A 21,858-nucleotide genomic window follows, 5' to 3' on the forward strand; every position below is an offset into this window, starting at 1 on the left:
TGACATCAGACTATTGAAAGCATACGAGAAAAGGTAAGATGGGAATGACTCAAATAAGGAACAAATGTAGATTCCAAAACCACACTCTCTGTGTTCTTAGTTTGAGATCAACTAAAAGTCTCATCAGGAAACAAGCACAGGATCCCACTATGAGAGGAATACAATTAAATGTTGACAAATCATTATAAATTATAATTATATATTCAAAAAAAAAATTCTATCAGCACATAGCAAGAGAGATGATCTACAATACAAGGAAAAAAAAGCACCATCTGCCTAAAACTAGGGTATTATTGTACAAAAACCTTTGACTGTTTCCCTCTCAGCCAAGGACTCCGGCTAGGGGCAGGACAAACCAAGTAATCCCATTCCAAGACAAAGACAGAAAGCACCTCGGAAAACGGATAAAGAGGGATAAAAGACAGCAAGTGACCTGCCCACCATGTTTTTGTTTTTATGTTTTTAAGGGTTTTACGGCGCTTGCAACACATTAAGGTCATATCAGCGCCAGTAAAAAGGAAGAATTTGGGATAGTAAAAACTTCTAGAATTACAATTAAAGCACCCAAAAAAAGGTAAGACAAAGGGGAATTGGTTCAAATAGGGTACAGATGTAGATTCCAAGAGCACACCGTCAAAGTACTTAGTTTGAGATCACCTAAAAGTCTCATCCAGACACAAGCACAGGTCCCAACCAAGAGGAATACACTCAAATGTTTACAAATCATATAATATAATATGCAAACTAAACATAATACAATGCATAACAGAGAGATGATTTACAAGGAAAAAAATATCATCTCCCAAAATTCTAACTATACATTCGACTGTTTCCCTCCTAGCCAAGGAACTCCGGCCAGGGTCCGGACAAAACTAAGTAATATCATTCCAAGACAACGACAGGAAACAATTGGAAATTGGGTAGAGGGGGATAGAAGACACAGCATGTACCTCCCCGCCCACTATGGGAGGTCAGGATCCCCACCCAGCTGCCCACCATGGGAAATCAGAGGACACCACCCAGGATTTTCAGGGTAACAGCAAATTCATATTTTAACAGTTTCCTTTATTAATTTATTGCTTGTAATCCTAATATTAAAAAAAAATAAATAAATAAAATAAAAATGAGCTTTTATATAGCTAAATGTGCTCAAAGCGCTTTACAAGAAGTCCCTGGTCAACAGCAACATTTAACATGTAGGGCGGGACATGACGCCTGTTAGGCGATATTGCAATTTTTCGGACTAAGACAACGCTGTTAACGGCCATGTACTCATTTTACACCTGAGTACGGTGAGAGAATGAGAATAAAGAGCCTTTTCCAAGGACTCAACTATGCGCCGAGCGAGGCTCGAACCCAGGACCTTCCGATCCGAAAGTGAGTGTCATACCACTTGACCACATAGCCCCACATATCAATCATATCACCATATTAAATTAATAAGCGAGGATCAAGAAGATGAAAATAAATGTTTTAGTCTTTTGATGCAACAAAATGTAAACAACAAAATTGTGCACAGACACCTCCGCTGTCAACAACATACGAGTAATAAAAATCACGAAATATAGAGAGAAAAACAAGAATCAAATGAATACAAAAGGTACAACCCTTTGTAGTCTCAATGTTGGATTAATGATTTCCAATTACATGTGGCCTAGGTACATATATTAGCATGTCTGATAGCCGAACGCAATTATGGGCCTGCTTTAATAACATTGTTGTCATGGACAATATTTTACATTAGTTTGAGAGTATTTACATTACATTACATTACATCCAGTCCATAACACTTTGGGTTATCAGACCTTCAAATAAGCACACGTTGCATGTGACCGATCGTCTCAAAAAATGGTTTTAAGTGTGGCTCAGCGGTACGTACTGTATCTTGTCTTACAATTACAAAAGTCAAGCAATGTTAAGTGAGGTCAGTGGATGTATGGGTGACATCAATCGTATAGAATTCTGGTACCGATGTTGTGTCATTGGGTAATACACTTTCCACACATTACCCCACTCTTCAATGTACAAAAATAAATATAAAAGCTTCAAAAAAGAACAAAATACCAAACACAAAATGTTTCAGGCACAAAACCCTTCTTCGGCCAATAACAAAAACAGGGAAATAAAGATTATACATTATTTTTAATCCAGACCATAATAATACAGTGGAATTCTGATGAATCCAACACCGTCGGACCAGAGATATTGGTTGACTTTAAGCAAGGTTGACTTTATCGTTTATCATTGGAACACACTTTGATAGAAAACAGAAAATACGGCACCAACGAGGGATGATGACTTTAACCCTCTCCTTACCACCCACAGGAAAATCGTCACATTCGTAACGATGCAAAAGACAATTTTCTCATTCTGATTTCTCTTGTACATCACAAAATTTAAAGATGTGCTTTGATTACAACTATATATACTAAACACTGTGTTGTAGAGCTCATTTTGCTGAACAATATCCTGTATAGAATGCACTTGTTACTTTTTTGTTTGATTAGGAAAAGTCTATTTTTGTGTTGGGTGTGTGTGAATTTTCGGGGGAAATTCTAAATATGGCTGGTAAGGAGAGAGTTAAGCAGAAGTTAATTTTAAGAGTAACAAGAGTATTGAATATATGCAGATTCCACAGGTACTATTTTAATTAAGGCGGTGGGTTCTAAAATAATACCCTGGTCGCAGACATGTACATATTCAAGGTTTTACTGTAAATGTTCAGCAAAAAACTTGAGCATTCTAGAAAAACTCAATTTTCTGGCATCCGGGTCGTGGAATGGAGACGTCGGGTTAGCAAAAGCATGGCCAGCATCATAAACGTAGAATTCAAAGTTGGCTTTGGCTTGAGTCAGCCTGTCTCTCAAAGCTTCGTAATCAGCTGGTGAAGACAAACCAACAACTTCATCTTTCTCTCCAAAGTGACACTGCAGGGGAATTTTGATGTTCTTTTCGTCGTAAGGTAGTTTTGATTTTTCCTTGTTTGGTATACCGTAGAACGGGACGGCAGCGTCCACGCTGTGTTTGAGGGCCGCCATCGCCAGGGTTAAAGCACCTCCCATGCAAAAGCCTGTCACTCCAACCTTTTTGATGCCTTGGGACTTAAGGTACCTGTAGCAATTAAAAATATTGTGGTAACTGTTAAACTCTTAGTACTTACTTTGGGTTGAGGAGAAGCAACTGTCTATCATATAATATCATAAGTTATAAAGATCCATGTTTATCAATGCTGATGGGTTTCCTCAGACTCAGATCCGCGGAAACCCGCAATTGTGGATTCAAAGGAGGAATTTCCTCTTTAAAAAATTACTTCCTTCCCCAATCAATGTATTGGCTGTTAGTTTTAAAGCAATGTCACAACGTATAAGTAACCGAAGTATGTATATCATATTATATGTCCATGATCGCCTATAGCCACGGCTTTTGTCTAAATAATAATAAACAAAAAGGGCAACTTTTTATGGGATTGGGGGGGGGGGGGGGGGGGGGTCCTTGATAGCTCAGTTCAACTGAGTTGGTAGAGCACTCGATTCGCATGCAAATGGACCGAGATCAATCGATATTTTTTTCTGCTCCTTCCCCTTTTGTCCATCCAGCTGGGACTGCTATATATGTCGGACAGTACTTTGCAATAGACAACCGTCCTATCTAAAAGGTAGCAAGCAATTGCTATTGTCTTGTGTCACCCTATAAAAACCGGGATAAACTCCTACTCCATGGGCCGAGTGGCAGGGAAGGAGTACTTTATTTTTTTTTTACAACTGCACAGCGAAGTGAAGGACCGATTACGATTACACATTGGCTTGAAATGCTTTCAATGTTTAACCCTCTCCTCACCAACTACAGGAAAATCGTCACATTCCTTACGATATAACCAACATATTTCTTATTCAAATTTCTTTTGTACATCATAAAATTTAAAGAAATGAACAGTGTGTTGTAGAGCATGTTTTGCTAAAGAAATTATGTATCGCAAAAATGATACCGCTATTATGTCTGAGTGATAAAAAATATATTTTGTGTAAGTTGAGTGTGAAATTTTGGAGACAATCCTGAAAATGGCTGGTAAGGAGAGGGTTAAAATTGAGCTTTATATAGCGCAATATCCACTAAATGTGCTCAAAGCGCTTTACAAGGGGTCCCTGGTCAACAGCAACATTGAACATGTAGGACGGGACATGACGCCTGTTAGACGATATTACAATTTTTCGGACAAAGACAATGCTGTTAACGGCCAGGTACTCATTTTACACCTGAGTACGGTGAGAGAATGTGAGTAAAGATCTTTTTCCAAGGACTCAACTATGCGAATCCAGGACCTTCAGATCAGAAAGCGAGTGTCATACCACTAGACCACATAGCCGCAGAGTTGGAGGTTAGCATTGTTCCGAACAGCCTATGTGACATTTTGCCAAAGAGCACAGAATTCCTGAAAAATCTGAAAAGTATAAAACTACTTTTTATAAATGTGACCCATCGTCTCAAAACGGTATTAAGTCGGAACGAACCAAATGTTTAAAAGCCGAATTTAATGTTAAAGTGATAAAAAATATAAATTGTTGGCATTAGCACCCTAAAATATGGTATCCATTCTCCTCAATAAAACACACAAACTCAACACAAGTCTGATATTTCTGGCTATAAATTCAGTTTTCAACATCTTAACCATCCCGACTTAATACCGTTTTGAGGCAAAGGGTCACAAATAGTTTGGGCACCTGGCACAAGCATCGATATCCTCCACAGCCCCATTCCAATCCAGGTTGTCCATAAGATGACCCGCCGTCTCATGGTCCGTTCCCACTTTACCACGGTACAAGTCCGGCACCATGGTCACGTATTTCGTCTCCTCACCAATTTGCTGTGTCGTGCTTTTGATGTAGTCATTGATACCCCACCACTCCTGAGAGATAGAAAAAAATACGTGCATTTTATGTTACAAGTGGAAAACCGGCAATATTTGCGGATATATAGACGCTACAATGACCAGGCACTCGTCTATTTTAATTATTATACTACTGTATTGTGGAAATTGACATAGTTCGAGACGAATCTTTTGAGCCGTCAACGATAAAAACCGGTCCGTAATAAAGCCTATAGGTGCGCGCAAATGAATCTGACAGCAGGGTGGAGCAGCTTTTAATGGTGCGCACACTACTATGTTATAATAACGATCGACCCAATGCCAAGGTCAAATTAAGGACCGATCATTATGACCTAGCATATATTCTAAATAACCATTTGAGTCAACGGGTAATAGGAATTGCCCGTAATTACCAAAACCCAAAAAAAAAAAAAAAAAAAAAAAAAAAAAAAAAACAACAAAAAAACAAAAACAAAAATTAAAATAAATAAATAAATAAAAAGTTGGCAAGTTTGCTAGTTAGTCAACCTATAAAAAGTAGTTTTATACTTTTTAGATTTTTCAGGAATTCTGTGCTCTTTGGCAAAATATCACATAGGCTGCTCGGAACAATGCTAACCCGGCTAACCTCCAACACTTTTTTAACACAAAGAAAAGATCAAAGGTCTATTTTATATTATGTAAATCGTCCCGATGGTTTGATTATGATTATGCTCAATTTTATTTCTCTATGTTACACCCATTCAACCCAGAAAGCTATAAATAATGTGGATCTAATTCACCATTTCGTACAGTTCAAGTCGCCTGTTAGATGAAAATTTCCAATACATATTTCTGTGCAGGTTAGCAAAAAAAATTAATGGACTGAACGGAACAATTTAAAGCTCCAACCCTATTTTTTAAAGAATAAAAAAAAATAATTATTATATTTACATATCAAAATCAAATAAATGTCTATTCAAAACAAATTCATCATTTCGTTAATCAATAACTAATTTATTGATTATAATATCAAACCGATGTACACAAATTATAAGTAGACGTCATGTTGAACATTTAAGACACCACATTTCTAACCTGTATGACAATGATAGCCTTGCATGTGTCCTTGACATTGCCATGCATCCAGACAGGACACTGACCCAGTGGGTTGGCAGACGGGACGAGGATACGACTCAAAGCAGACATAGTGACTGGATGAAGACTGGAACTGACCTGTTTAAGAGTAGAGTAACGATAAAATGAAACAGCATCCACATTTTTAAAGCACGATATTTCCACAGGATTCATCATGATCAATGAGCTTCAGAATACTTGTTTACATGTCTGAGAAAAATTCAAATTGTATTGGAAATTCTCTCAAACCAACGCCAAGGTTGGGTTGGGGGGGGGGGGGTCTTCTGACCTCCCATAGTGGGCAAAGGAGGTCACTTGCTGTGTCTTCTACCTCCACATCTGTTTTCTCTGTCTATGTTGCTCTCAGTCTATGTTCTGGAATGAGGTCGATCGGGTTCTTTCCCGGCGGATATCCTTAGCAGGGAGGGATGAAGTCAAATATGTAATATCTTTTCTTTGAGAGGTGATATTTTTTCCATGTAAATCATCTCTCTATTATGTATGTACTTTTTATAGCTATTAGTTTTTAATGTAGTGTAGTTTGTAAATATTTGAGTATATCCTTCATAGCGATATTCTTTGCTTGTGCCTGGTAATGTCACAAAAAAAGCATATCGGTGGATTGCTCGTGGAATCTTCTGTTCTCCACTTGATGCAATCTCATTTGTATTGCTTTTTCTTTGGTGTCTTTAACTTCAAATCTACAACTTTTCATCAGCTGTATCATCTTACTCTTTACCTTTACCTTTACCGGTGTTCCATGTCGGACACGACATTGGAGATCATGGTTCGCCAGCTCTCTCTCTCTCTCTCATCTGCGAGTTTCGCACATTGATTTATGGGGCTTCCTACGTACACTGCGACATTTCCAATGCCAAGCCAGCTTGTCCTTCTTCGTCTTCGACCACGCTTGCCTTCTATCTTTCCCTCTGCAATGGTCTTCTGTAGTGAGTCGTGCCTTCTGATGTGGCCGAAATATCGGGTTATCCTCTTTCTAATAGTTGAAATGATCGTTGTTGATGTTATTCCTAAAGTTTGGAGTTTCTTCCTTTTTACTGATGCTGAAATGCCCCAATAGTGTCGCTAGCGCTGTAAAACCCATACAAACAACATCAAACCAACGCAAAATGTTCTTCATTGCAAAATTTAAAACAAGCCACTAGTTGTGTAAAGACAGACCTGTACACATAGTTCGGTCTCTACAGTGCATAGTACAGTAAGAACTGGTTAATATTATTCGTTCTTTCCTACTATTACTCTCACAATATCACACTCACTGCCTATTATAATAGCCGGGCCCGGTACTCGTTCACAGCCGAAGTGGAGTGACGTGTAATATTGTACATATTGCAAAATGTCTTAGCCAAGGGTTCAACACAAGGCAGGTTCATAACATAAAATGTTAATACGCACTCAATCGGAACATTGATTAACATCCCACTCCCACCCCGGCTTCTAATGACACTCAACGTCGCTTGACTTTAGTGGTGTCGATATAGGGGGGATCGTTATGGATTCATAAATTAGAAACATGGTGTACTTACGCACGTATTTATAACGTTTATACTCATTGCGAACATTAGGAGTAAATAATAAAGGAAGAAAACCTTGAACATAAGCTTCAGTTTTATTCACAGAGACTAATTATGTTGACGTTTCGCGTTTTTCCTTTGTCAAGAACACGCAAAATGTCACATTCGTCTTTAGCGTCTCGTCTTAATCATCGTGTTTTTTGGTGTTGTTTGTTTGATTGTTTTGTTTTTTTTTTGTTTATTTGTTTTTTTTTGTTGTTGTTTTGTTTTGTTCTTGTAACATAACATATCATATGGTATAGGGCAAAATAGGATAAGATCCTTTGAATGCCCTTAATATTAATAGTAATTCCATAAATCTATTGATTAAAGATTACAATAATGATACACGTGGTAATGATAGTATTTCAACTTAAATGTACTCATGTATATGTGGTGTACAAACATATATCTTTAACCGTGACATGCAAAGCACACACACACACACACACACACACAAACACAAACACACATACACACGCATATAGAAGATAACCATAATAATATAATAATGCATAATATATACATACAAGATTGAAAGCCATGTCAACAGCAGTGCAAACAAGTATTATTCGTCTTGTGTTTTTGTTTGTTTTTGACAAAGAAGGAGAAACCCAAAAACGACATCTTTAGACTTTATAAATTAAACTGAGGCTTTTAACTCGGCACTAACTCTATTCTATTTTTCTTGCTATAGATAGTTATTTATTTCTTCGAACTCTAAGCAGCAACATTTGCAATGCGAAAATAAGAGTAAATTTTAATAATCTATTTAGTATATATGCTTACCTGAAGCTTGGCACGCTTGTCGTCACGACAAAGTTTTGTTATCCGTGGCATTCACCGACAGTAGGCCTACACACCAGCGAATAGTCGTAGCAAGTCACTGAGTTATCACTCCCAAAGCCACAGAGTGTTACTCAAGGCCAATAAAATAACACAGTGAATTTCAAACTACACACCGATATTATTATTTTAGGCTTCTTATTTAAAAGAAAAAAAAAACCCATCACAGTGGAGCAATAGCGTATCATGTATAAAATTCATTGGCTGTAGTTCGTACACGCATGGGTGATAATCATAATAATATTAGATATTATAAGCGCAATGAGGCCATGCTGTTTGATATAGGATATAGATAGATAAGTGACTTGGTTAGCTTCATAGAGATGAATTATATGAATTGATATTGGTATGCGGCGGCATTGGGAACTTATTTGAAATTATTAACCCAGAAGTTCAAGAATCTTAAATTGCCTATTGATGATATGCGTTTAGGAAAATTACACACAATATCCGCCAGCCGTGTAGCCTTGAACGTTTATAGTCTGCCTAGTGAGTTGTCGTTAGTAGAGCTCATGGAAACAAGTCATTTCATTGGTTGAACTATTGAATACAACTCACGATTTGTTTTCTTTTGTGGCCAAAGACTGGCATTTTGACGTCATTTTTTGGTCAGTGTCAGGCCATAACTTTACGAAGGCCACGGTTTAACACTGCTATTGTTTACATTCGGACGATTGTCCGAGGGGCGTGGTTCCCTCTAACATTATTTTAATCATGCCGCAGTACCGATCAGTTCGGCCCTCCAGATATTTTTTTTTTGGACACAGTTGACCTAAAAAGACAGTGCGTAGTACAATGTAACTGTGTGATTTTAAAATGTGTTAAACCATAGTGGTATTTGCTCATCGGCGTCCCGTCATTAAGGCCATTATTCGACAGCACATCTTGCGGGCACAAGTGAGTATTGTATATAAACGCATAGCAACATCAATAGTCAGATATCACTCTTTCCCTAAGTGAATCAATGCTTGTATATTGGTGCTATGCGTAATGGTAAAATACTAACAACATATACCCGCCAGATGAAACGTACCAACAAGCAAAACCATGTGCAAATTTAAACGTTTATATTCTGATTGGTATATTTGAGTGAGAACTAATCACCCGAATGATGGTCGAAAATCAAGAACAAAGAGGTGAGTGACGTCAACTTCGTTCCCTATATATATATATATATATATATATATATATATATATATATATATATATATATATAGAGAGAGAGAGAGAGAGAGAGAGAGAGAGAGAGATAGATAGAATGCGCTTGGCCAAGGAGTTCACAACATTGCCATCCGGAAGTATAACGGATCAATACACAAACTCTGTGTAACCATGAACTTTTATAATCTGGTTAACACAGTTTAGTGAGAACAACTCACAAACGCGGATGGCAAAAACAATAACAAATGCCTGAGTGACGTCATCTTCGAACTATCTATCTATATATATATATATATATATATATATATATATATATATATATATATATATATATATATAGGACCTAAGTGTGTTTTATTGATAATGGGTAGTCAATCTTCCCTAAAGTCAACCAATCTTTCTGATCCGGCTTTATCAGATGCCACTGTATAGGGGGATGGAAGGCATAGCAAATGACCCCCTTGCCCACTCTGAGTGGCCAGAAAAAAAAATCCGTTTTACTTATCATTTTTGAGGGTATTACGGCGCTTGTGACACAGATAGGTACAGCGCCAATGAAAAGGAACAAAATGGGATCGTCAAAAACTTCTAGATTTGCAAGTGAAAGCCCACAAGAAAAAGTAAGACAAAGGGAAAAAACCCTTGTTCAAATAGGGAACAGATGTAAACTCCAAGAACATACTATCAGAGCAGATCGTTTGAGATCACCTAAAATTTTCATCCAGACACAAGCACATGATCCCACCAAGAGGAATACACTCGATTGTTTACAAAGCATTATTTAAAAAAAATATCCATGCATAATACAGAGATGATTTACAAGGGGAAAAAAAACATCACTTCTCAAAACTAATACTATACATGTGACTGTTTCCCCCCTCAGCCAAGGGCTCCGGAAAGGGCCTGGACAAAACCAAGTAATCCCATTCCAAGACAAAGACAGAAAGCAACTCACAAAACAGATAATGTGATACAGAAGACACAGCAAGTGACCTCCTCTCCACTATGGGAATGGGAGGTCAAAGATTCCACCCACAAACCTAAGATGCCAATATGATCATATGTTTTGTTTTTTTTTTAAAAGGGTTTTACGGCGCTTGCAACACATTTAGGTTATATCAGCGCCAGTAAAAAGGAAGAAATTGGGATAGTAAAAAGTTGTAGAATTACAATTAAAGCACCCATGCAAAAGTAAGACATAGGGGAACTGGGAACAAATAGGGATCATGTGTAGATTCCAAGAGCATACCACCAGTGTACTTAATTTGAGATCACCTATAAGTCTCATCCAGACACAAGCACAAAAACCAACAAAGAGGAATACACTCAAATGCTTACATTATACATTCAAAATAACAAATATAATAATACATAACAGAGAGATGATTTAAAAGGAAAAAAAATATCATCTCCCAAAACAATAACTATGCATTCGACTGTTTCCCTCCCAGCTAGGACTCCGGCCAGGACAAAACCAAGTAATCTCATTCCAAGACAAAGACAGAAAACATGTTGGAAAACAGATATAAAGGGATAGAAGACACAATATGTACCTCCCTGTCCACTATGGGAGAATATGATCATAGAATAATTACAAGCCAAGTTAAGAGTTATAAAGTATTATATTGACTTTTTATTTCAATAATATTTCCAGAAGTGGACAGTTAAAGTTCATCTTATCTTATCTTAAATATGTACACTGTACTTAACAAAAATGTTACTGATAGTATGTTCCATTATGTCAATCACCCATAAGACCTGGCTACCAAAACGATAACAAGTGTTTAATTTGTAATGCACACCATCATTTTCCGACAAAGCAAGAAAGAAAAATACAAGAAAATAAACCTTTCCACAAAATCGGTCACGATTGATTTTTTTTGTGATGGTTTTTTTTCTTGTATTTTTCTTTCTTGCTTTGACACCTGTCACATACACTTGTTCAGTTCATATATCTTACACCGGTGCCTGCTCCTTAATTTCATATTTTCCGAATAAGCAGACACATACAAACCCACTCACACATGACTGTCTTCCTCTCAGAGAATGATCCCAGTCGGGTCATGAGCAAGGATAGAAAGGAGGCAACATCATAATATGTCGTAGGTGTCAGTGTAAAAATCATATATGACATACTTTTAATTTCCAGATGTTTAATCAGAAAATTGTTTGCTGTTCGATTTTTCGGGAGCGTGATGGCGCCTGTAACACTTTTAGGTCATATCAGCGTCGGAGAAGAGAAAGCATTTGTGTGTTACAATGATTACAAGCAAAAATAGACAAATGAGACTGGTTTAAACATTGTTTATATCTTCAAGCCCCCCCCCCCCCCCCCCCCCCCGATCATGAGAAAATTTAGAAATTTAAGAACTTTACTTGACTTCCCAACTGAGTGGGTACCTTGTAGTTGTAGTTATACCAACGGACCCGTGTTTCAATGGACTTAATTTGACTACATTTTACTGTTTCCCTCTTAGCAACCAGGGTCAAAACCAAGTAATATAATTCCAAGACAAAGGCAGAAAACAACTAGGAAAACATATGGGAGAATAGAAGACAAATTATGTGACTTTTCTGCCCACTATGGGAGGTCAAGGACCTCAAACAAGGACTTAAGAGAGATACATTCAAATTTCACTTTTAAATAATCAACATGTTGATCAGTTCACTCCTAGTGAAAGGTTCCATCCGAAGTATTAGAAAAGTAAAATACTCTCAAATGCTTACGAAATCTATTTTTAAAAAAATAAAAAATTAACAAATTATACCAATGGATAATTGAGAGATGTTTTAAAACAATATCACAACCCCAAAATTATCAGTATATTTATCTACTTCTCTCTCTCGCCATGGGTTTTAAATCTGATTTTTTTTAAAAAGGAAGAACATTTCAAATCGTTCGTGGAGTGCTCATTTATTTATCAGAAATAAAGTGGAACAATATGCATACTTGTTTTTATAAATTAAAGGCAGTGTCAATGTTGCTGCTCGAAGCTCGAAGAAACAAATAATAACGTGAAGTTGAATGTAAGCTTCAATTTAATTACAAAAACAGATCAAATGAACGTTTCGGCTTTCCCCTTTATCAACAAAACAGGATGATTGAAACACCACAGATGAATGAGATGATCATCTCATTCATCTGTGGTGTTTCAATCATCCTTTTTTGTTGATAAAGGGGAAAGCCAAAACGTTCATTTGATCTGTTTTTGTAATTAAATTGAAGCTTACATTCAACTTCACGCTATTATTTATAAATTAGAGGCAGGACATTGTTATAAAAGCTTATAACAAGCCTCAGGTAAATGTTTTCCCCAAATTACAGAGAAGTACACATTCTCTGCTTTATCCGTCTTCCTTCCTTTATCATTGTCTTCTTCTCCCAGTCAAGAGACTTAAAAGCTCTACAATCTTTTAATTTTTCACAATGTGAGACAGACTCACTCCCATACACGTTCCAAAGGTTAGAAGATAGACCGAGCCATCTGTGACGCACATACAGCCAAGCTTTGTGAATTCTATCTTTACAATATCATATATTTTGTGGAGGATATCCCTTTGGTCAGATAGATGACCATTTAAAGAAATACAGTGGAAATTTGAGACCAATGCTCGGCTAAGGATCCCACCGGTGCTAGGGTAAAATATGGATATTTCATTCCATGACAAGAGAAGAACAGAAAGTAAGTTGGAAGTTTTTGTTTTTTTTTGTTTTTAAGGGTTTTACGCGCTTCCAACACATTTAGGTTATATCATCGCCAGTAAAAAGGGAAAAAATGGGATAGTAAAAAGTTATAGAATTACAATTAAAGCATCCAAGAATAAGGCAGACAAAGGGGAATTGGTTCAAAAGAGAACAGATGTAGATTCCAAGAGCACACTATCAGTGTACTTAAATTGAGATCACCTAAAAGTCTCATCCAGACACAAGCACAGGTCCCCACTAAGAGGAATACACTCAAATGTTTACAAATCATATATAATACATAAATAAAACATAATAGAGTGCATAACAGAGAGATGATTTACAAGGAAAAAAATTTCATCTCCCAAAACTAACTATACATTTGAATGTTTCCCTCCCAGCCAAGATATTCGGCCAGGGCCAGGACAAAACCAAGTAATCTAATTCCAAGTACAAAGACAGAAAGCATGTTGGAAAACAGACATAGGGGGATAGAAGACACAGTATGTACCTCCCTGCCCGCTATGGGAGGTCTGGAGCCCCATAAGTTGGACGGTAAAACCTCCAGACATACTGGGATAGAAGAGGCAGCAACAGTTGACTTTCTCAACCCATAAGTAGGGCCCCGCCCAGGTGGTCCAAATGATAATGATAAAACAATGGTCAAGCGAGCACAACACAATAAAAGGAAACAGTGTGAAGATGATGGCATTTAAACATGAGGTTCTGTGTCTGAAATATAGGAATAAATAACATAACATAACATAATCGTTATTATATAGCATTTGATTAAATAAATAACATCACAACCATGGCGTACTAAAAGAGTCATATAGTAGGGATATGATCACAACCCAATATAACATAGGAAAGAAAGCGCAGTGTGTGTGTGTGTGTGTGTGTGTGTGTGTGCGCGTGCGCGTATGAGTGTATGTATTAATCATGTCTGTGCTTCATTTTCATTTGCACAAATTCGTTAATCTTGAATAGGACAGAAAACCCATAAGTACTTATACGTCAATTTTAAAAAACGTTGTTATTAAACACTCCTGTCGTAGAGAAAGATAAAATGCATTTTCTAGATTTTGCTTGGGAGTCCCAATACCTAAGTTGGTAGAGCACTCGCTTCACACACAAAGGGACAGAGATCGATAATAGGTGAAATCGAGATTTTTTACTGACACCCCCCCCCCCCCCCCCCCCGCCCCCCTGTCCACCCAAAGTGATTGAGAAACTGGGTCTATTGGATCTGGTTGGAAACTACTTTGCAATAGACTATCATCCTATTCCTATCAAAAGGGAGTAAGCAATTGGGACAGCATGGCTCAGCGGTATGGACTTTGCTTCGTACCCGAAAGGTACCGAGTTCGACTACCCGCCGCGTTGTGTGGCCTTGAGCAAGTTACCTAGCCTTAGCTCACTTTGCAGCGCTGCACTGCGGCTGACCCTGGGTTATTCCAGTCTTCCCTTGGAATAGACCCTAAAGAAAAATTTCCCCTTAGGGATGTGTAAAGGGAATTAATTGCTACTGTCGGTTTCATGCTACAGAAACCAGGATAAACTCCGGCTGGAATGGCAAAATGGCATGAAATAAGATACGATAGATAAATAAACCTTCACGAAATGATAATTATTAAGATGACAGTACAGTCACGTCTCCATATTCCGAACACCGTATCCACCTTTTTGTCCTCATTACAGAGACATTTGGATAGTGGAATCAGTACCTAAACATTGATGACACATATTGATCTTTCTCCTGGACATGAATGTATAATATATCACAATTTCATAGAATCACAACCAGCCTATGACAAACTGTTTGTTTGTTTTTGTTTTTAAGGGTTTTACGGCGCTTGCAACACATGAAGGTCATATCAGCGCCAGTAAAAAGGAAGAAAATGGGATAGTCAAAAGTTCTAGAATTAAAATTAAAGCACCCAAGAAAAGGTAAGACAAAGGGGAATTTGTTCAAATAGGAAACAGATGTAGATGCCAAGAGCACACTATCAAAGTACTTAGTTTGAGATCACCTAGGGGAGCTGCAAGGTCTGGGCCAGACGTCCCGCTTGCTGAAAGGAAATTGATGTGCATTTCGAACCCAACACCTCTCATTTCCAGGTGCATTGATTGCCGCGTAATCCTGTCTGACAGAGATTATTGCATATGGCCTCTCATGCATTATTGTGTCCATAACAGCACCTTCCCGTGGTGTTCCCCGTTTCTACTGAGTTTGTTATGGGCGCGACCGAGTCCCCGGCGGTATAACCGGGCTAGGGAGTAGGTGGGATCCCTTCCTCTTAAGGTGCAGGAGACAGAACCCACCGATGAGTGGTACACGCTCTGCTCCTCACCCACCCACCTCACACTCATTCTGTAGTGTGGTGTCCTCTGTATGTCCTTACTTTTCTTAATCTACCCCTATAGCTCATACTTGTTTCCTAGTGCTGTAACTTTAACACTTCTATACTCCCTCTTTGGTCGGCCTGTGGCCCATGTCATCTGCATGACTATCTGTGATTGATTGTAATCATGTATCCTTCCTAAAAAATTGAGATTTTTAGGGAAAGGGCTGGTATCCCTTTGTTTAAGGCCCACAGAATCTCTCATCGACACAAATGACCCAGGACGTGACGATCCTCTGTTTATGAAATATGGCCCTTTAAGCAGAAAGAATAACTGAAATTGATAACTGCAAGCCAGGAAACAGTAGGTGGCGGGGAATGGCCGACCGTCAATCATGAAAGAGACTGTGGGAAAGACAAAATGAAGGCTACTCGACTAAACCCTAAAAAAATTAATTATATGAGGAACATGCATCTGCAGCTCAACTCCTGATGTTATGCAGCTGACAAGGAATACAGGTTAGGGTGGGAAGACAGACCAGAGACTCCCCAGCATGCCATGACAAACAAAAGGAAAGCATACGAGCTCGGACGTCGCCTCGGAAAAGGTCCGCGCCAGACAGTGAGTACCCAGGCTGATCTGCGCGAAAAGTCAGCTACTGGGACAAATAAATTCCACAAACATTTGAATATTTTACAAATTAACATTTGTGGAATCAGGAATAAAAAGACAGAGCTAAAGAAATTATTAAATGAAAAGGAAGTCCACATTGCTTTACTTCAGGAAACCCTGTATAAAAATAGCGATCCATATATTGCTGGTTATACATACTATACCTGCAAATGTGACGACTGCCGTGGTGTTATTACTTATATAAGAAATGACATCATGGGAGATGTTACTTCTAAACCATCACAGAACTCAACCGATGTACAGAAAGTCACCTTATGGCACCTAAATAAGAAATTTACCATTTACAACATTTACAACCCTCCACGGTGTACTATAAACCTAACAGATCTAAACAGTTCCCAATACAACAACACAATAATTGCTGGTGACTTCAATGGCCACTTTCCACTATGGGGATACAAACATTTAAACAACACAGGAAAAGAACTAGAAAAGCTTTGCAATACAACCAACCTCACCATTTTACAAAATGCAGACTCAGTCCCCACCCTTCTTCACAGAGCTCATATGTCCCTGAGTCATCCCGATCTAACCATCATCTCCTCTGACCTTCTGAATTCTTGTCACATTAAAGTCCTGGATGAAATAGGCAGTGACCATAAACCAATTTTAACACAAATAACAGTTCAAACACAGAAGAAAACATTTGAGCAGAAATCCAAATGTAATTTCAAGAAAACAAACTGGGATGTTTTCACAGCAACATTAGATGACCAGCTTCCAAAAATTACAGATACATCAAGTGTAGAACATTTAAACGAAGCCCTCACCAAAGCCATTCTTGCAGCTGCAAAAGCAGGAATTCCAAGAGGTAGTCGACAGAATTTTTTTTGTTTGTTTGTTGCTTTAGGTCTCTTCCAACACAATTGAGGTTATATGAGAGACCGCTGAAACAAAAAAACAAGCAATCCAACAAAAATAGTACAAATGTAAATCAAAATCATAACCTAAAGATATCATAAGCTAAATTATAAATAACCAAGAACAAACAGGCAGAAGATTTACAGAAAAAAAATATCCCCTGTCAAAAATACAATCACAAACCAAAGAAGCAGGATAGGCTAGTAAAGAGAAGAAGAAACGACATCACTATCGGATCGTACACCCATGCGAACATCATAGGTATATGATTCAAGGGTGATGCTCCCATCCAACCACCCGCTCGACAGAATTACAAACCCTTCTGGAGCAAAGAAATTGAAAAAGCAGTAAATGCAAGAAAGGAAACAAGGAAAAACTTAGAGGAAAACAAAACCATTAAAAACAAGATTGAGTACAATAAAGCATCGGCAATTGTCAAAAGAACTATTAACAACGCTAAAAGAAAGAAATGGGCAGACACATGCGCTAATATTGACCTCAATCAAAATGGGAAAAAAGCATGGGCCTTACTTAATAATCTTAACAATGAAACCCCGAAAACCAACCCAAAGCCCATGAAAACTACAGAAGGAACAATCGTAGATGACCAAAAAAAAGCCATGATCTTCAACAAACATTTTGCTTCAGTAAACAAGGCATCAAAAAGAAGTGAAAAGGACAAAAAATTGATTAAAGACCTTAAACATCAAGAAAAGGCCCCAAAAGCTATCTCATACCTGTTCAAAGAGGGCTTTACCATGTCAGAACTTCACAGAGCTATGAAAAAACCTCAAGTTAAGGAAATCCCCTGGACCAGATAAGATACACAATGAAATGCTCTTGCATCTTAGCGTGAGAGGTAAACAGATGCTTCTCAAACTTATAAATCTAACATGGGAGACAGGAATAGTACCAAGGGGATGGAAAAATGCTATTATAATTCCAATCTTAAAGAAAGATAAACCACCCGACGAAACGAAAAGTTACCGACCAATATCTCTCACCTCATGTGTTGGAAAGGTCGCTGAGAGAATGGTAAATAACCGATTATACTGGTGGCTGGAGACATGTGGCCTACTAAATAAATATCAGGCAGGCTTTAGGATAGGGCAAAGAACAGAAGATCAATTGTTTAGATTAAGTCAAAAAATAATTGATGGCTTTCAAGATGGAAAACATACAGTCGCGGTTTTTGTTGATCTCCAACAAGCCTATGACAAAGTATGGAGGAAAGGGTTGTTATAAAAAATGATGGACTACGGAATTGATGGAAATCTCTACTTCTGGATTAAACAATTTCTCAGTAACAGAACAATCCAAACAGAAATTAATAACGGACTGTCAAACAGAGAAGTATTAGAGGAAGGTCTCCCACAAGGATCCTGCCTCAGCTGTACTCTCTTTCTTATTTTTATAAATGATCTACCAGAAGTATTACAGACAGAAAAGGCCCTATATGCTGACGATTTAGTTATGTGGTATACTACAAAGCACCTACCAATAGCCTCCAATAGAATAAATGAAGATTTAGAAAGCTTAAACACCTTCTGTGATAAATGGAAATTAAAAGTGAATTGCAATAAAACAGTCTACTCTATATTTACTAAGAGTCATCCTGTTTCCAAGAAAGAAATAACACTCTCCATCCAAGGCCATCGACTCACGAAAGAAGAAAACCCCACATATTTGGGCATACAGTTAGACAGACAACTATCTCTGAACAAACACACTCAGAATGTAAAAATCAAAGCCACAAAGAGACTCCAGTTACTAAAACGACTAGCCAGTACTAATTGGGGAGCAGACAAAAACTCGCTTCGACAACTCTATTTAGGCTATGTGCGTTCCGTCATGGACTACAATTTAGCCCTCAAAAATGTAGGTAGTAAAAACACACACAAAACCTTGGACAGAGTACAAAACCAAGCCCTTCGCTTCATCTCCGGTGCCCTGAGATCGACACCCACAGCAGCATGTGAAATACATACTAATGTGGAACCACTTGGACTTCGCAGAGAATCAGCAGTGCTTGAAATGGTTGAAAGATACAAACGAAAAGAGGAAAACCATCCAAACAGAATTCTGGCAGAGAAATGGAAACCAAGAACAAGATTAAAACAAAAATCCCTGCTACACATTGCTAACAACTTGAATGAAAGACACAGACTCCCAGAAAACAGAGAAAAATCTATTTTAATCAGTCAAAAACCTCCATACGCCGAACTAAAACTTCCAAAAATAAAGACTAACCTCATAGAAGAAACAACAAGAAATAAAAACAAATCAGATATACAAACATTAGCAATGAAGACAATACAAGAATACCCAGACAACTGGATACATGTTTACACAGATGGATCTGCCCACAAAGGAACTAAAAATGCTGGGTATGGGTTTGTAGTAGAATACCCAGATAAAACCTGTGATAAAATCCACAATTCTTGCGGAAGCTCCTGCTCAAACTACGAGGCAGAGGCAGTTGCAATAGAAGCCTCACTGCGACACCTCTCTTCTGTTTTCCAGCTAAACCCTTCAAAACTTCAAAACACTGTCATCTTCACAGACTCCAAATCGGTTCTCCAAGCTCTCGATTTAGATAAACTCTCCTCAACGTTCAATAGTTTAAGATCTCAACTAGATGAATTCCTTACAACACACAGAGTAGACTTATCTCTCCAGTGGATACCGGGACATTCAAATATACCAGGAAATGACAAGCCAGACTCGGATCAACACTTTTACAACCATCAATTCCAGTATCCTCAGACACAGCGAAACAAATAATCAAAACAAATAAGAGAGAAGAATGGATGAACAGTTGGGCAATGAGCACCACGGGTAGATGTATGTTTTCCCATATGACCACTCCTGTAAAGACTGATTGCCTAAATAAGCTCAGAAGACACCAGCAAAGCATCATCTTTCAACTAAGAACACAACACATACCGCTCAACAACCATTTAAGCAAAATTACAAAAGACACATCCCCTTCCTGCCTCCTATGTCAACACCCCAATGAAACAGTAACACACCACTTGCTTGAATGTCAACCTCTTGAAGATCTGAGATGCACATTCCTCCCACCAAATCCAAGCATCAGTAACACACTTTATAGTCACCTGGAACAACTACAAAAGACATCTAACTTCTACGTCATGGCACAAGACCGAAGGGCTAGAGCTCAGGTGGTCGCTGGTTCGGATAAGTAAGTAAGTAAGTAAGATCACCTAAAAGTCTCATCCACACACAAGCCCAGGTCCCAACTAAGAAGAGGGATACACTCAAATGTTTAAAAATCATATATAATATTTAAACAAAACAATACAGTGCATAACAGGGAGATGATTTACAAGGAAAAAAAATATCATCTCCCAAAACTCTAACTATACATTTGACTGTTTCCCTCCCAGCTAGGGTATCCAGTCAGAGCCAGGACAAAACCAATTAATCTCATTCCAAGACAAAGACAGAAAGCATGTTGGAAAACAGACATAGGGGGATAGAAGACACAGTATGTACCTCCCTGCCCGCTATGGGAGGTCAGGAACCCCACCCAGTGACAAACTGTAATCATCTCTCAAACTTTCAAATTACATTGAAACTCCCATATATAGACTCCAATATAAATCAATCATATAATAAATCTATTATTTACAATGCACATAATCTAGAAATTTACAGAAGTATTCAATTTTTCAATCTTCATATATTCTTCTTATGTACAACCAAGACCATGTAATTCATCATTTTAAAAAATGCTTATAAACATAAGCTCTATTTTCCATTTTATTTTATTTGTAAATTGCTGTCACCATGTCCTGACAACCAGTCTCAAAAGAGGATGAAAGAAAGTTATCAAGTTTTTCTTATTCTCTCTTTTGACTAATAAAGTGTGCCATTTCCTTTATCAGGTAAATAAAATTCGCCACACCTTATCTTATCTCAAAGCCACAGATATTTCAAGCACCCAGCTTAATATTTTATCAACTTAAAATATGCAGAGTATTGTATAACATCTGTTGAAACACACATCCAATTAAAACATACCTCTTGTACAATCCAACTATATAAGTTAATAAGTATTCAAATGTAAAAAGTGGTAGAGATAAAAAAAAAAGAAGTAAACAATGAGTATTGTGATGAGCAGTAAAGAGATTGAGGTTACTAGTTGCATAACATACTGTCCCCCCGCCCCCCACCCCAACACAAATCTGGCAACAACAATACCCAAAATATTAACATAGATTCTTGCAAATAATAGCACAGCCTTTGGTAATAGAAATTAAGCAGAATTAAATAAGTGATATTTCTATTTTCAAAAAGTCATAAATAATTAGTAAATATCATAAGTATAAGCAAAATGCCTGGCAGTTTTTTATTGTTCCTTTTTTTCAAAAATTTGAATTAAATAATGATAATATTCTTTTGCAATCGTTTTAAAATTAAAAAATAAATATTATATAAACAAGATGATGTGGTTTGATACAATCAATTATATTTACTGTCTAAATGACTTATCTTAATAATGTTACAAATAATTATTTATAAGATAATGTTACAAATAATTATTTTTATACTCTTGATCATAAATGTGTACACACCTTTTAAATAATTTTTAATTTCTTATTAATATACAATGAGCCTATAAAATTTGGCTGGGTTTTGAATAGCATTCGCCATTCATGTCTTTAATCATTTTTGTTTTCACTTTAAAC

The 21,858-nt window shown here is 37.5% G+C and overlaps 1 protein-coding gene across 1 annotated transcript; it reads right to left on the minus strand.

The window, feature by feature from the left end:
* Positions 1–1,044: 1,044 nt before the first annotated feature.
* On the minus strand, positions 1,045–8,498 carry LOC144963411 (protein usf-like). Its single transcript, XM_078897400.1, has 4 exons — positions 8,341–8,498; positions 5,942–6,079; positions 4,719–4,903; positions 1,045–3,111 (listed from the first exon to the last, which is right to left on the minus strand). Exons 1-4 carry the CDS (start codon positions 8,389–8,391, stop codon positions 2,709–2,711), a joined length of 777 nt encoding a protein of 258 aa, XP_078753526.1. The 5' UTR covers positions 8,392–8,498; the 3' UTR covers positions 1,045–2,708.
* Positions 8,499–21,858: the final 13,360 nt, after the last annotated feature.

Source organism: Berghia stephanieae, chromosome 1, assembly GCF_034508935.2.
Source record: "Berghia stephanieae isolate SIO BIC M18660-M18661 chromosome 1, UCSD_Bste_1.3, whole genome shotgun sequence".
Lineage (NCBI taxonomy): Eukaryota > Metazoa > Mollusca > Gastropoda > Nudibranchia > Aeolidiidae > Berghia > Berghia stephanieae.

What these genes read in the sequence shown, in the direction of transcription:
- LOC144963411 (XM_078897400.1), bottom strand. Translation starts at nt 8,391, where the DNA reads ATGCCACGGATAACAAAACTTTGTCGTGACGACAAGCGTGCCAAGCTT. An exon ending in AGGCTATCATTGTCATACAG is followed by an intron (nt 4,904 to 5,941) that starts GTTAGAAATGTG and finishes TCTATCTCTCAG; the next exon opens with GAGTGGTGGGGTATCAATGA. An exon ending in GATATCGATGCTTGTGCCAG is followed by an intron (nt 3,112 to 4,718) that starts GTGCCCAAACTA and finishes TAATTGCTACAG; the next exon opens with GTACCTTAAGTCCCAAGGCA.